Below are 16,695 nucleotides of genomic sequence, written 5' to 3' on the forward strand. Positions count from 1 at the left end.
CTCAAACAACGTATTTTGCAAATGTTAATGACTGTCAGACGCCAGCAGTATAGCCTAGGCTATTGTATTACTTAAACAAAACCCTGCAGCCTATTTATAAACTGGCTCACAGACAAATCATTAAATTATTAACAAAGGATATTTTAAAATAGGCTACATATTTAAATTATTACAGGGTGTCTGTAGGGTGGATTAGTGAAGTGGAAGAGGTAGGAAGTAAAATTCGAAATCTACTAAAACATTTTATTTTTATATTGAAGTGTTAATTTATTGGTTGAATGCCATTAAGATGATGAGATTTAAAGTATGATGATGATCTGGTCACTTCTGCATGATGAATGCAGACTATTGCCACCTGCTGGTATGGAGAGTCTTCTCTACCCACGTGCTAATTAGCTGTTAGCTGTAGTCTTTGGCATAGACACAGGTAACACAAGTCAGCCTTTGTACAGCATGTAAGCTTGGAAGATATACTGGATCAGACAGATATTAAAAATGCATAAAGCAAAAGTCAAGAAGTCCTGGGAGCAACACGAAATGGAAGAAAAGGCTGGGTGCCAGACAGATAAATTCAAAAAGCAACCAGGATGGCCGAGAGGTTAAGGCGTTGGACTTAAGATCCAATGGACAATAGTCCTCGTGGGTTCGAACCCCACTCCTGGTAGTTGTAACAAGTACATCTTTAAATAGAATTAGTAACTGTCTGAAAACTTCTTTGACTTCAGCCCTTTGAACTCACCTTGATAAAGACCATTATGTGTACATTATTTAAAGTTAAATCACAGAAACTACCTTTTACTGTAAAGAACATTTTCCCCTCAGGGATCAATAAAGTAAAAATGTCTGCCTTTGACAGTAAAAACTATTGTTTTTGAAGCGCTGTTTCGAGGCTCGGTGGGAGGCTCACACAGCCTTAAATTATTAGCCATCGGCCAATAGCATGGAGATTATTACACTTTGTTTTTTAGCATTCACTGAGGTGTCCATTTGAAGCCATGAATGTTAAATATTTTGTTGTTCAAGCTTTAAAACAGCCACAATATAAAGCATTTTCATTATTTTGATTTCTGTTTTTCCTTGCTGTGGGTCCAAATGTCCAAAAGTTCACACGTTTACTAATCTGATTTTCACATGGTTTTCCAGAGTGCTCCAGGGTTGAAATCCTGTAATATAACCATATCTTATAACTGTGCAGCTCTACTGGAGGTGGTTTGAGTAATTTACAAATGAGGTCACAGCACAGGATTTCCAGGTGTGAGGAAATGTGGAACAGCACGGTGCTAAAAAAGCCAAGCACCTCCCTGCAGAATACGTTTTCAAGAACAAGAGTAGCTATAGGAGAGTATATCAGGTTTAACTTTCAAGCGCTCTTCCTAGAGATGCTCAGTGATTAATTCACAGGAACATTTCACTGCAGGTGTTCAGCGAGAGCTCCTCTCAAACAATAAGGGAATACGACTGTCCTTGTCACTCTCCAGGTGTGAGCCTGTGTCTCTGTTGCCTCTATAATAATTAAAAACAAACCTCAGTGTAATGGGTAGCATGTTATCAGGTCATTATGTCCACAGGGGTTTCCCAGAAATGTAATTCTAAGGCTGTTTTCACACAGACCTTTGTGTGATAGCACTGACACTTATGGCTGCCGTCTCCCTTTTTTCAAACATATTGTTTGTTTGCATTTAAACAAGGTTTTGCTTTGCTGTGTTTGATCTCTGGTTCAATCCTGAAGAGCATGGAGGCCCATTCGTCAGCTGTAAAACAGTCCTTGAACCCCACAGGCATTTGCTACTCAACTGTGTCCTTTCACAAAATGCTGGAACTGATTGTACTCTGTGCTTTGCATAAAATGTAGGCATAAAATGAAAATATCACTACTGCAAGTGGGGAAAGTGTGGGTCATGTGTGCCTCACAGAGATGTTCTACCAACTCTAAAACATAGAAAATACCAAACAACAAAGGAAAAGTGAGATCTCCTCACAGAATAGCATTAAAAACGACGACAACGATACTAAACTCTCTTAGCGCCCCCTGTTCTTTTTTGAGATGTGTTTAATCTAAAGCTGCAATCTTATTCTGAAAAATCAACATGGCATTACTAAACTCTGTTTACCCACCATGCAGTACATGATGAAAAACAGAGCAAAGAGGGAGTGAGGCAGAAGATCTGAAGCAGATCGGTCTGTTTTTTTTAGATTTCCTGTATGCACACAATTCATTCCATATTTGTTGCTGGCTCAGCATTTTTAATACAGATAAAAGTATTAAACATAAAGAAAGCAACATTTTCTTGTACAGCAGTGTAGGAGATTCTACTTGTTGCCATGTTACTCACTCCAAATACCAAACAGCTTGCAACACATGCTCGTTGTCACTCCCTTCATTATGCATATCTTGAAGCAATAAGTTCAGTATTTGCACTGCAGAGTTTCAACATTACATCACTTTTACAGTGACCTCTTCAGGAACTACAGACGTTCAACAATCCTTTCCTCTCAGCCACTGAGGCTGGTGTTCATGTAAATTCAGTAACCAGTTTCAGTCTCAGTGAAACGTAATGTCAGTTTTCACTGATGGCAGGGGAGAGTTCATTTTCTCTGTAGATCCTCAAATGTCTGTTTAAAGTTTTAATTTTTCAGTGTTTATGTGCATTAAAGTGTTCATTTATTGGTCAGTCAAAGAGGCTGATTGTCATTAAGATGACGGGTTTTAAAGTATATCAGCCTCTTGACTTACACTGATAATAAGACTCCACCCTCTCAAATTAATCTTAAATTAAAGATTAAGGATTTACAACTTTGCCTGCTTATTTTATCCATATGATCCATATATCCACACATTACGCTATTATTTAAAGTTACATCATAGAAAACTGTGATGAAATAGCATGTAAGGTAAAGTTGTTCATGTTGTAGTATAATATTACACCAGAATAAACTGAGCACCTACCTAGAACTGAACAGTTCTACCTAGAACTGAACAGTTCTAGGTAGGTGAGAGAGGCAGGTGAAGTCTGGTGAGGCACTGAGGACAGCGAGAGTTTGACAGCAAACCTTGAAGCATAATATTCTGTATAGTCGTGTTATGCTGCTGAAGATAACTGATTTAAACAATTTCCCTCTGGGATTATTAAAGTATCTAAAATAAAAATAAAATGATTATTTGCACTCCCTACTCACTAAATATTATTAGTCTGTAGTGTATATATTAATACTACGTTAAATCCTATGTCAGTAAATTCCGTTCTAAGTGTTTTTAAATTAAAGATTTAAAATGTACAGTTCTCTATAGAGAGAGGCCGCGTACTCTGTCAAAACATTCAACAATGACGGCTACCGTTAACTGGCGTGTCGGGGTCGCTCGCAGAGAATCATGGGAAATGTTGTCTTTGACTAAAATGGATCATACCATTTTTTAAATAAGATTTTAGCTCAATCGCACATTACCTTTGTCGTCAGTTCATAAACTAATGCTTATCTGCTTTGTAGTTTTGTGACATTATATATTTTTTAAAAACATTAAATGAATTTGGAAATAAATGATAGTGTCGTTAAAAAGCCAACTTCCTCACCCCCCTTTGCCAGTGCAGAATACGAGCCGTCCGTTAATACGAGTCCTCTTCTACCACCGGATTACGGCTGAGGCAGCACGCAAGGGGACAGTTACCGAGCCATAAAACGTCGAATAATATAAAGAGTAAGTCCAGTAAAGTTTTATATTTACTACCAGAAACACGATGAACGCTGTGCTGTTTAGAAAATCTCCAAATTATTCTGAATTTGTAGCTTTTATACGCCACGTGGCCAACTGAACTCCCCAAGTTGGTGGGGCTGTCAAAAACTTGTTTAAGCTAACTTTACCCAGTATCAGTGTGTTCCAGCAGCAGTGACACTACTACACTGACTACTGCTGTGCTCTGTGCTGTCTGTGCTGTCTGTCTGATTTGTGACCCTTTTTAAAAAAATTCACCACGTATTTAAACATGTCTTACGTGATATATTTCTCTGCCTTGTACTACAAAATTGTGGTTGTTTTCTTCCTATAACGGGTCAACATATGTTCAGTTTATACATTTATTTTTTTATCACCTCTTATTTTTTTGTTGGGCTCTGGCCTTCTGTTCCAGTTACAACAGGTGAGTGTGATGTGGCTTTTTAGCTGCTGTTCTTTACACATGTCCTGGTTTATTGCAGCGTCATGTAGTTGAAAAATCATACTTACATTTGTCAGTTTATTGAATTCAAACAGCTGAAACAAATGCAGTCTATTACAGCAGAAATTAATTCTGGACTTAAATGATTAAAATGTACTGTTCAACAGGTTACCATTAAATTTCAGTATCTGTCTGCTTTATTTTTTAGGAATAATAAATAATTTTGTTTGTTAAATAAGAGAAAAATATAGAAGAAAAGATTGAAAATCAATTTAAATCTAATATTTGACACACTTTACGATTGTTATCATAATGACTGACAAATATTGAACCAGAGTTAATTATAGTTAAATAGCTTACAGGCACTAAAATCAGAATCAGAATCAGAAATACTTTATTGATCCCAGGGGGAAATTGCTTTCATTCTAAAATAATCCTAACATTAGACCTGGCCCTTGTCTAAAATGGTTTCTTATGAAACTTGGTCTGCATTTGTTTTAGCTTGGTGTAACCAATGAACCAACAAATGATGGCATATATTTGCACTAACAGTGCTTTAAGCAATGCATCACTCATGTTTGAAAATTTGCTTGTGTAATGTATTTATTTTTTGTAAGTTGTATTTCATTTCATGCATGAAAACTTGTTGGTGTCTTTGGATTATGGTGTGTTGAATGTTTTTAAAGGCTGCTGTCAGACATTTACATTATACTGTTTCACTTTTATTGTTTCTGTATATTATCAACACGTGATTTGTGTTTTAATCTGTACAGTAAAGTTTTTTGAATTATTTAAATATTCCCACAGTAGGCAGAGTATATTATCTCCCGTCATGCCGAAACAAAGGTGAGCCATAGACTGCTATACAAGTTGAGTTACTGGTTGTTGCAGAAGCAACATCTTGTCATCTTTAATGCATAAACAGTGTTTCCTCGTTAATTGGACACAGCTGCCTCTGAAAAGAAATTGCCTTGCTCTAGTTTTGCAGCACAGCTTCCATTATCTGTGCGTGATTGAGCTTGTTCCAGGGTGAAAACCTTTAATCAAAACTTTTAAACTTCAAATCGACACAGAGGAAACACTGCAAACACAGCCTAATGTACATGTTGGCCATATAAACACTTTTTAGTTGTGATGTCCAATTTACATTTTGCCTGGTTTGTTTTGGCTTTGCTCCTTGAAAGTCCAATGTGAGATTGATCATTCATTTTTTAATCTGTATTAGGCATCATTTTAAAGCTCATATTTTTGTAAACAATCTACTCTGATGTACATTTAGATCATTGTGAGACATTTTTCTGAAAATGATCAATCTGCCATCTTTGTTTTCAAGACAACATTGGCACCACATCAGCTATTTTATGAGCTTACTCTAACCAGCTAGTTCTACTGTAATGCTAACTTCACACTGAACTAATGGCTATAGCTTCCACCTGTTGCTTATTTTCTCTCCTTGCCCTACAACACACAAGTCAGTAGAGAAGATACCCCTTTAAAAGAGAAATGGATCAGCATTGGCCAAATCGCCAGCAAAGGGCAGCGCCTCAAAACGCTGTACCCGTGGGTGCCTTCAGGCAGGGTAATGTTCCGGCTGTGGAGAGAGGCATCATCAGTGGCGATAACCTCCAGTTTGGGCGTCTGCGGCGTCGCACACGTTTGTCCCACTCGGAGAGCCACAGCTCTGGTGCTGAAGAGGAATGGTTGAGCTCCTCCCTAGAGGCAAGTGGCTCTTATGGTCAAAGCCCTGTCCTCCAAGGAATGCAGGCAGAGGCAATCTGGTACAACCGCAGCTCCTACGAGCAGGCAGAGGGCAACTTCCATCGCCGGGTTGCCTCTAATGGCAATGGGCCATTGTCATCCTCACCACGAAGCCCAAACACCAGAGGATCCATGACTTTTCACTCCCGGCGTACCCAGGGTAAACAGCAGAATCAGGAGCATCCCGTCAGCACTGTGAAGGCCTCTGGTACCCCCCACCGTAAGATCAGTAGGGGCCGCAATCGAACCTCCTCTGAGACCGAGCAGGGTGGCAAAGGCAGCAGGGGGGCACAGCCAAGGAAGAGAGGCCTCTCTGAGACGGAAATCAGGCCCAGATGGGACAAGTATGGCACCTCTCACACAGGAAATGGGAGAGACTTGATGTGTGTTTTCAGTTTCTGTAACCATGGTGATTTATTTGTCTGTCTGCATTTTTGTTTGGCCTTTTTCAGTTATGCTAACTTGTGTATTGTGTTTTTGGGACAAGTAGAAGTGTAGGTTAAAATTAAAGCAGTGGGAAAGATCAGTCTGAAATGTGCATTGTGCAGCTTTGTGTCTAGTAAAATAGGTTTGTCTTTTGCTGTAAAATCAGTCTTTGCTATCATTAGGGGGTTTGTTGTTTCAGCCAGTGACCCCACCGCCTTTTGTTCTGTAATCCAGACTTTGCAGACCGGGCAACTCTGTTTGAGTGAGGAATGTGTAGTCTGCTGCTGTAACCCATCAGCACAGTTAGAGAAAGCAAGGTGAAACCTATGCAATATCTTGTCATAACCTCTTCCTTTAGTTTACATGGTTCCCATGTTATTTTCATGTCAGCTTGCCGAGTTTATATAATAAATGATTTTATGCTTTGATAATCTTTCCCCATTCCACCCTTAAATCCACCTGTGGCTGTGCATGCTGCTGTAATCTGTAATATAACAGTGTCACAGTCAAGCATCTAATTAAGCTGTGTCATGTCACTCATTTCCTGTTGCCGATTGTGCTGATGTAACAACTAAACACCTGTTTGGTCATGACAGTTATCATATAAAGCTGTCCAAAACAGATCTGTCCTTGACTGTGTCATCTAATCTCCCCTGAACTTCCTCCCTTAGTACCAACATGAGTGGACTGCAGTGCCTCGCCGCAGAGAACATCTGGTTCGACAAACAGCGCTACGATGAGGCGGAGAGACGTTTTTATGAGGGAGTAAATGGCCCCTCCACGCCACAGCAGCAGGTAGGATGAGTTATTGCAACTTGCTCTTGATAGATCGGTTTTAATGTGTGTAAACAGGATCCGTCTTCTCTTGTTGGATCAGCTCCCCTGCCTCTTCAGCTCATGCTGTCTTCTTACTAGCCTCCCCTTTAGTCACTGTCCAGTTGGTGAAGGCAACAGTTGCATCATCGTGTGTCACAGTGTTTGGCAGCGCAGAGCAGCTGTGTGTGTTAAGCCACTCAATTTAGAACTCACCCTAGTGAGAGGGGTCAGGTGTTTTGGCAGCTGTCTGTGCCTTTCAGGCTGTCCAGGCCAGCAATAACAGCTCTTTGCTTTCTCTACAGGCCTGGGACACAATGGGTGTGTTCGCCTTCACGCTTTAAATAGTTATTTCTCCAAATCTCAAAAAGTCACATTTAATCCTTTTTGATTTTAAGCAACGTGGATACATTTGGTTTTACATGCTGATGTCCAAATACCCTGGAAGTCTCTATAGGGTATGCTTCAAACATACCTGTACCTTTGCATTGGAAGAACTTATAAACAAATAAAAAAATAAGGGCTACATACATTTAAACTTTAATTCAGGACACTGTACTGTAGTGAGGAAAAAGACAGCTGCACCATAAGACTGGCAGGTCAAGTCAACATGCCCTCAGGTCTTCTGAATGTGTCTAGCCTTTGCCCAGACATGACATGTCTATTGAGTGACATTCTGTCTCCTACATGTTTTATTTCACAAAGACTAAAAGAGGTTTTTTTCCCCATTAGTTCACCGTCCATTTCGATTCCCTTCCCTCTTTTTTGCATGCTACTTTCTGTATTTCTCACTGCTCTAGCCCTCCATCACTTCATCACTGCTTTACCCATAAATGCCTGCAGGAGACTGAAACTAATGCCATCCTGCAGGACATTGCTAAATCCCGAAAGAATATCCAGCAATCCCTTAACGGAGTGAGTACTATATTATGAATAAGCCACAGACATGCCCCCTCCATAGTGCCAGGACTGTACTCACTAATGTCACTGTACCAGCTCTATAATGGGGGAATATTTGTTTAAAGATCATGAAGACGTTTAGCCTTTGAGTCCCAGAATTATGATTAAAGAACAATTTTCACCTTTTTATTATCATTTTATTTATTCCTGTTCACCGCTGCTTGCTTACTGCCACTATCTTTATCCCACTCTCACAGATTTTCTTACGTTTGTCTCTACCTCTGTGGGGGTTTTATTATGCAGTTCCTAAAAATCATTTTTCTCATAAATGGAAAAACGTATACAATGTGAATTGATTATAAAAGCTTCTAAATCCTCTCCTTGTTTTGTACAGAAGTTAAAGTACATTTCCTCTTCAGTTTCAGTCTGTGTAGTATAAAATTAACTCAAAGAAAAATAGCTTAGTAAAGGGGAGAGACATTTAATCTTGCTGTGTAAGGGGATTATGTGACATTCATGCCAGATTTCTTCTGATCGCTCAGACTGAGCATTAAGAAGCATACCAGTGGTCAGGCAAAGGAATAACATTGTTTGATCAAGAAACAATCATCTTATCGTTAAAATTTCTCTGTCTGTGTGAAAACCCGGATTTGCCAAATTCAAATGTCACAGCAACAGTGTTCAGGACTGAACAATGAAATAAAATGAATGCAGAAAGCAGGACAAAAAGCTATGCTGGTGCCATTTCAACTTTTCATTTTTCATTACAATATGCACGTTTGACTTCCATCTAAACTATACAAACTTTAGACTGTATAATATCTGACTGTGCCTACAACCTCTGCCTTTCCTGTTCTCGTGTTTTCACTCCTTACCTAATTTTCATCACCGGGTGCAGGTGAAAACAGCCCTGCAGCAGGCCAAAGGGCGTCAGCAGAAACGTCAGCACAGAAATGTAAGTTCTGTTTGTCCAGCCTGGGAGTGCTGCATGGCTGAGACCGGCATCCTGGATGTGCTGGCAACTGCTGCCTGAAGTGGAGAGTGTTACTGTCCTCACAGTACTGTGTCGTCTCATCCCGCATCACCACCTGATCACCCTGCTTCCTTTTTCACACCGCATTACTCAGATTATTTATTTGGTGTTATCAATTGATTGTAATTATTTCGATTATTTTGATCACACTTATCAGTTGGCATAAAGACTGGAAGCAGGGGGGCAAAAGGAAAACACACCAGATCATATTAGAATGTTGTATATTTCTTGTAACTGTTTTTTAAGCTTGCTTGCTGATGCCTCTTCTAAACCCCGTAACACACATGTATCAATGCGATGGTGTTGTGATGTGATCTATGGGAGGGTGGGGGTGATGTAAGTTTCCTTTAAATGGGTGGGAGCTAGTGTGGCGTGCTGCATGTTGTCATTTTAAACATTAAGCCTGTCTTTGTGTGGTATGGATGTGGTTCATTGTACTGTCAATATTGTGTGTGAAGTGGATTCAAATCAAGGTTATGTGAGGGATTTGTTTTATCCTTGCATGGCTGTTTTTTGTTTAAACACATCTGTTTTTATTTGCTTGATTCACTTTAGCTTGTATTGGATATCAACCTGAATATTGTTGCTCTTGATGTATTACTATTTCAAGTTGTGTATTGCTTTTTGCTAATTTGTGCTCATCTTCACACAGTCATCTTCACATGGAGGAGACCAGGAACTGGTTTCACGCATGAAGTCCCTTGAGCTGGAGAACCAGACTCTGCACAAAGGTGTGTGTTTTCTGCATTTTACCAGTTTTGGCAGCTGATGAGACGCAGAACCACTAAATTATTTTTGCCTGCCAGAAGTGTAAATAAACTGTTTAAAAGGCAGTGTGTCATTAATGTCAGCTTGATTCTTCTGCCCCCAAGTGGAAAAACATTGGCAACTGGAAGTTGAACTTTACCGTTTTGTTTGCTTTGTTAGTGGTGGAAAACATGAGGGCAGCACTGCAGAAGCTGGAATCCAGAGTGGCTATGCTGGAAAAGTCCCCTGCATCAGCAGCTGTCCCGTGTGCTAAGGTAGATAATTTTCAAAATAAAAAGTAATTGTTCTCCGTGACCAGTCTTTCATTCTGTGATAGAGTAAATGTTTAATCGTTTATATATATATTTTTTGTAGTGGTGTTAGTATGCCTCTGTTTGAGCAGATTTGTATTGGGAAGGGCTTTGATGCTCTATTAATAATGCTATGTAAACAAAGCGTGCAGAACAGCGTGTACAAACAATTTCAGTGATTTGCATTTGTTTCTTCAGGCTGCTCCCGTCCAGGCAGTCAAACAGGTAAAGGTAGAAAATGGTGGTGATGATGACGATGACCTAGACTTGTTTGGCAGTGATGAGGAGGATGAGGAGGCTGCACGCATCAAGCAGGAGCGTGTGGAGGCCTACACAGCCAAGAAAGCCAAGAAACCCACCCTCATTGCCAAGTCATCCATCCTGTTGGACGTTAAGCCGGTACGTAATCAGTGAATGTAATGACAAAAAAATATATATTATTATTTTTCAACATCATGACAAATAAATGAAGCAGCCTTGAATCTAAATGCATATGCTTATGGGTATCCTTTGTCTTGTGCGTGTAGTGGGATGATGAGACGGATATGGCCAAGCTGGAGGAGTGTGTGCGCTCAGTGCAGATGGACGGGCTTCTGTGGGGAGCCTCCAAGCTGGTCCCAGTCGGATACGGCATCAAGAAACTGCAGATCAACTGCGTCGTTGAGGACGACAAAGTCGGCACTGACATCCTGGAGGAAGAGATCACCAAGTTTGAGGACTTTGTAAGTAAAAAACATTTGGTGTTATTTAAGAGTCACTCCTCCCTAATTGGGATTTTTTTTTAGTTGATACTAGATATTATATGTAGCCTTGTGTTAACGTCAGATAACGTGCATGACAATGAGACAAAAGGAGAAACTAGATTTAGGTTTTATTTCATGCTATTTATATGCACGTGGAACATATTTCAGAGGTATGCTGACAGTAGATTTAGGATGTCAGTATAATGTAAAGTCAAAATCGGTCTCTTTTTGTTTCATCATGACTGCTCTTACATTAATGCAGTCAGATGTCAGAGCAAGAGTCATTCTTGAAATTCCAAACACATCAGATGTGTTACAGCTTTATTAGCTTTTAAATTAAAATGGCTTTTTACATTCATCAAATGTCTGCTAACTCCATAAATAAGTTCAGATAAATATTTATTTCTTCTTCATCTGCAGGTCCAGAGTGTAGATGTTGCTGCCTTCAATAAGATCTAAACTCCGCCGGCCCCCTACCTGCTCCACCAAAGTGTTGCTGCTGCTCCCAGCTTATACGGTTATTAAAGCTAAGCTTTGAGCACAGACAACCGTCTCGGTCTCTTTGTTTTTCCTACTGAAATGTGAACATTGTCAACCACATATTTACAATTTAATATAACATTTGCTTCTGATGTAGTGCAGTTAATTTCACACTTGTGAAAGTGAGCAGAGCCTCAAGGTAGAGCCCAGCCCTACCCAGAATCCGGGGTAAACGGGCTGTGTGAATGTTGTTTTGACTTTATGTAGCAGTACCATTGTTTCAGAGACATTGTAGAAGGACAAAGTCCCACCTCTGAAATCCAGATACACTCCTATTCTGCTGCAGCAGGGCACAGCAATGCTCACACTTTCCTTATTGTGCTGAAATGAGCAGACAGTATGAGAGCAGTCCAGACTCCAGGACCTTGAGTTGTGTCCCAGCTTGCTGTCGCTCCCTCCTCCACTCCTGCTTATGTTTTTGTAGCAGACGCCAATGGAAACCCCTCCATTTCCAGCCCAGTCCACCTCCCAGTAACAGCGTCCTGCCATCCCAGCTCTGCACAGCACCTGGGCCCAGCTGGTGAAGCGATCCGGGTGGTCCGGGTAGGGCTGCGGCTCCGAGCGAGTGGTCACTCCTCTTCGGCCATCAGAGAAGGATAGATAGGAGTTGGCTGTGTTCAGGTCCAGGGTTAGATCACTGGAATCTGAAAATACAGTCAAGATGGCAACTAAAGATTAGACTATAAAATAATGGATGTCTGAAGGTTTAAAATAATGGTACTCACATTGTAGAAAATCATTTCTGGTCTTTGGTTCTGCATTGTATGGTATTTCAACATCTTTAGCTGTTAAGAAGCAAGGAATGACAAAATTAATAATAACAGTTCTAAGTGTTTGCTGGAGTGTCATTTATGCATATCTCATAGATGTTTTTAAACTTGTAACTGGATGATTGCACAGGAGTTTAACAAAAGTCACAAAACACACACCTTTTGTCTTGTCATTGGTGTTCAGATTGCCGTTTTCCTTTAGTGAAGTCACTAAAATAAGCAAATAAAAACAGTTGGTATTTGAAAAACAATCGTGATGAGCAGCTATAAATGGGACATACCCTTATCAGATATTTTGTTGAATTCTCTTTGAATGGTTTCATTCAGACTCTCCTTCAGATCAACCAGAGCTCCTCTTGTGGTTTTAAACATTAGATACATCAGTGCGTCTGTGCTGGGCATCTCAGGGACCACAGTCTTTGTAGGGAAGTGAAGAGACTTGGACTTCTGCAGTGACATTAGAGGACAACAAATACAACAACTTTTATGATCATCAATTATTTGAACAGCAATGGTGTCACGATGCGACTAATGTAAAACTAAAAGTAGTAGGCAAGTGTGAATAAAACAAAAATGATGTTTTCTAATCTCAGGGCCTGTAGCTAAAGGAATACATTCGCTGAACATACAGAAGGTATGGACTGTGTAATTTAAACTGACAACACCTTCGCTTTACAAATTTTTGTTATTTTACAAAAATTAAAATAAAGGAAAATTAAAATGAGCCTTTTTTTGTCGGACTCAGTAAATCTGGATTTTTATTGGCACTTTATTGGCAGGATGAGTTTCATACCTGTAGGAACTGGATATGATCCTCAGTTCGAGAGAGCTTCTCCAGCTCGGCGTTGGTCCTCCTGAGCTCTGCTGCCTCCCTCTGTATCCTCTCCAGCACCTCCTCAGCCTGGCTGACGGCCGCTCGCTCCTGGACTCGGAGCAGCTCCTTCACCTCGGAGCTCTGTTTCTCGATGGATCGGATCAGCCTTGAGAAAACCCTCTCGCTCTCCTCCACTACAGCCTCTGTGGTATGCTGAAGAGGACAAAGTTTTATGTACACCTCACCTTGTGACACAACCTAAGGACATACGGCTTATGTCAACAGTCACAGCCCCTATAGAAGAAACACACTCACCCTGATGTATTTGATGACATATCTGAGTTCCTTCTCTGCCTCCTTCAATTTCTGCTCAGACTTCAAACAGGTTTCTTGAAATTTTTTCTGAGAGAATACAAGAGAGGAACATCAGACGGAGCTTCTTATCCAACAGTCGGAAAGTTTTTTTTTTTCCCCCCGGATGCAAAGTCTTGATTTCACTATCAAAAAGACTGCATCATGGAAAGGCCTTTGGTCCATAGGCCACAGTTTATGGCTGCCGGACTGTGACACAGTTTACTCTCTCTGTGTTCTATATTTTCACATTAAAGATGTATCCTGTATCTCTGACAGCACATGTGGTGTCACAGCTCAGATTTCAGACCAAAACAGAATGAGTCCCCCAAATATTTCTATGTACAGTGTTTCTTAAAGGCCAATTGCAGAGAGTTAAGACCATATTGGGGATTTTATGAATCTATACGACAGAATAAATTTATCTTTTAGTGTGCTGTAGAGGTTTAAATTCTGATAAAATGTAGACGATTTGTCTCCTGCTGTCCAGGAGAACGATTGTGACAGCTGTGACAGTTTTTCGTGTCCTTGCTGTCAATCAACTTTTGTTTAAACTGTAATCCTTGTTCTTTTTTAAACATTCTTCTAGCAGGGGAGCAGTTGCCAAGCAAACAGCAGAAAGTAGGAAGTTACTGTTCCCCCTTTTTTTTATCAGCAATTGTTGTAAGCTAATTGTCTTTTTTTGACACACACACTGCCAAGTTTACAATCATAGAACTATTTCCAGTCAATCACCACAACAAATCCGTGATGCGCCCTCTACGGAGCCCCTAAAGGGACAAATTATGTTATGCGCACCTGTCTGGTGCTCATGACAATCTTTTTATATGTCCCTTCAGGGGCTCCGTAGAATTATGCACAATTACTCAAATAAGACAGAATATGGTAAATTATGTAAGTTGTTATCTGTAAAATACAAATAAGTGAAAGCAGGAATGACCCACCTGTTGCGCTGCTCTCTCGTCCGCCACTGACACCGCATCATGGCCCCTGTGCCTCTCTTTGACGCACTGTGAACACACACACTGCTGGTCCGTCTGACAGTACAGCCGCAATATTTTCTCGTGCTGCGGGCACAGCTTCTCTCTCAGCTGATCTGAAGCCGGGATCAAAGTATGAGCCTTTCTATAAAAGCGCTCTTCGTGGACTTTTAAATGAGACACGCAGTATGAGTCCAAGCACACCAGGCAGGATTTAACAGCTCTGCTCTTGCTCCCTGTGCAAACACTGCATTTCACCTCTTCTGGTTTCACTGAGTGTTGAGCTGTAGCTTCTAATCCTTTCTGCTGAAACTTTTCCACCACTTCACCCAGAACCGTGTTCCTGCTGAGCAGAGGCCGGGGATTAAACACCTGCCTGCACTGAGGGCAGCTGTACTGGCCTTTCTGCTTGGGTCTGTTCCAGTAGTCTTCGATGCAGTCCAGGCAGTAGCTGTGTCCGCATGGGATGGTCACCGGGTCTCTCAAAACCTCCAAGCACACAGAACAACAGAACTGGTCCTGCTCAATTGAAATTGTAGCGGCAGCCATTTCCTGCACTCTAACCTGAAACTGGAACGGACAAAGATGGGCGGTGCTGGGCAGATATCAGCCTCTCAGGTTTCACCTGCGGCACCTGCCTGAGGCCTCCAATCACAGGCAGCGCACGCAGGGAGGCTGTGCAAAGGACAACCAGCCAGTCTGTGCAAAGGACACCTGAGCAGAGAGCCGCAGGTTATAAAAGAAGTCATGGTGTTTTATAGAAGAAGGTAACTAGCAAGCATGTCAGCAGCAGTGCATGAATTCATTCTTAAAAAGGATTATAACGAGTCACAGCCACTCACGGGAAAAAAATCCAGCAATCCCAAACAATAACATCACAAATAATATGAAGACATATTAGGGCCATTGTAAAATTTTTCTGATATTAATTAAAGTAGCAAATTTATGTGGAAAAAAACTCAGAAACGAATCACGTCACGTTTCCAAGACGTCTTCTTCATTGCACGCATACGGTTTATGTAAAATGGATAAAATGCAAATGTTTCAGGGGGGGGTGGCAACTGATTTTTTTCCCTCCAAATTTAGCCCAGCTAAAAGAAATACAAAGGAGCATCTTGGCCGTGAGTGAGACATTTCTGCAATGGTCTCAGTGAGCCGAATGCATTAAACTTTGAACCACGACTCTGTGACCTTCCTAACCGTGAAACCCTAACCCTAGCTCTGCATTAGGGTTAGGGTTACAGCTAGGGTTAGGGTCAAAACTAGGTTTAGGGTTAGAGTTGGGAAGGTCACAGAGTTGTGGTTCAAAGTTTATTACATTCGGCTCACTGAGACCAATACAGAAATGTCTCACTTGAGGCTCCAACACACAACATTCTGCTGAATAACACCACAGTAATATTAACAAAAATGATTTATTTTGTCCAGCAAAAATAACGGCAAAGAATCACTTCACCGTTTATATGGGCTCTTAATGAGGAGAATACCGGCACTCTCCCCGAACAGCTGGCTCTACAGGCAAAACGGATTGGTGTTCAGTTTTATGAGTCGCACTGTCAGAACCCAAACCACTTTTCCTTCGAAAATGATCTCAGCCAGACAGAAGGTGCAGACATGGCAGCAGGATAGAGACACAGAAAGTGGTTTAAATTTGTTCTCTCCCGCACTTGAGTGTGACATTATCCGCTCTGAGCCATGCAATACACGCCAATGTTAAACTCAGAACTGGGCTGAAAACCACTCCAACTTTGAGAGCCTGGCATGTGGAAGCGATTTGGAATTAGAAAATTCTGAATACAAGTTTGATGGAGCAGCATCTTGTGAGCGTTTTAAGACAAAAATGGAGTCTGTAGCTTGAAATTTGTAGGAGGAGATACATTTGGCAGATGACCCTCGCTGAAGGGCTCTCTCCTAGACTTCAATGTTAAATGGTTTTTGAATTTTTATTAATATTTTGAAAACGAAACATTTTTTAACAAATCCGAATACAAGTTTAATAGCCCTTGAAGAGCTGAACAGAATGACGCTTGAATGCATATGGAACTAGTTACATGTCAAAGTTGAAGGTGGTTTTGAAGGCTCCTCTATAGACTCCCATGTTAAAAATGATGCAGAAAATGCTTAATATTTGAAAAATTATAATTTTTTTGAAAACCTTGAAGTCGACCCAGAATGTCCTCTGTAAGATGAACATTCTGATAGTTGAATGGCTGAAATTGGTCAATGTATGCTGAAGATACACTGCGCCAAAAAACGTACGGAAGAATAAATCATCAATCATTCATTTGAGAGCAGAATGGGTTTTTGTACCAGGCTGCCGTGAAGTTGGCCATTTTAACATGGGAGCCTATGGGAAAT

The 16,695-nt window shown here is 40.8% G+C and overlaps 2 protein-coding genes and 1 non-coding gene across 17 annotated transcripts; 2 read left to right on the plus strand and 1 right to left on the minus strand.

The window, feature by feature from the left end:
- Positions 1 to 581: 581 nt before the first annotated feature.
- trnal-uaa (transfer RNA leucine (anticodon UAA)) lies at positions 582 to 664 on the plus strand. The gene has a single exon. It is a non-coding gene; the product is annotated as a tRNA-Leu (tRNA).
- Positions 665 to 3,584: 2,920 nt separating this feature from the next.
- Positions 3,585 to 11,430, plus strand: eef1da (eukaryotic translation elongation factor 1 delta a (guanine nucleotide exchange protein)). 15 transcript variants are annotated; one of them, XM_028426649.1, is made up of 11 exons: positions 3,607 to 3,694; positions 4,125 to 4,133; positions 4,959 to 4,997; positions 5,624 to 6,292; positions 7,007 to 7,130; positions 8,947 to 9,003; positions 9,734 to 9,812; positions 10,009 to 10,103; positions 10,338 to 10,538; positions 10,667 to 10,861; positions 11,303 to 11,430. In XM_028426649.1, the coding sequence occupies exons 4-11, from the start codon at positions 5,655 to 5,657 to the stop codon at positions 11,339 to 11,341; spliced, it is 1,428 nt and encodes a 475-aa protein (XP_028282450.1). In that variant the 5' UTR covers positions 3,607 to 3,694; positions 4,125 to 4,133; positions 4,959 to 4,997; positions 5,624 to 5,654; the 3' UTR covers positions 11,342 to 11,430. The 15 variants fall into 15 exon arrangements, with proteins under 15 accessions (XP_028282457.1, XP_028282463.1, XP_028282453.1 ...); XM_028426657.1 differs by lacking the exon at positions 5,624 to 6,292 and adding an exon at positions 6,570 to 6,652 and having other exon boundaries at positions 3,628 to 3,694; XM_028426652.1 differs by lacking the exon at positions 5,624 to 6,292 and having other exon boundaries at positions 3,588 to 3,694.
- A 100-nt stretch (positions 11,431 to 11,530) lies between these two features.
- LOC114449659 (tripartite motif-containing protein 16-like) lies at positions 11,531 to 14,886 on the minus strand. Its single transcript, XM_028427476.1, has 7 exons — positions 14,302 to 14,886; positions 13,322 to 13,408; positions 12,986 to 13,219; positions 12,474 to 12,639; positions 12,352 to 12,402; positions 12,148 to 12,207; positions 11,531 to 12,066 (listed from the first exon to the last, which is right to left on the minus strand). Exons 1-7 carry the CDS (start codon positions 14,884 to 14,886, stop codon positions 11,531 to 11,533), a joined length of 1,719 nt encoding a protein of 572 aa, XP_028283277.1.
- Between the last annotated feature and the right edge of the window lie 1,809 nt (positions 14,887 to 16,695).

Source organism: Parambassis ranga, chromosome 17, assembly GCF_900634625.1.
Source record: "Parambassis ranga chromosome 17, fParRan2.1, whole genome shotgun sequence".
Taxonomy (NCBI): Eukaryota; Metazoa; Chordata; class Actinopteri; family Ambassidae; genus Parambassis; species Parambassis ranga.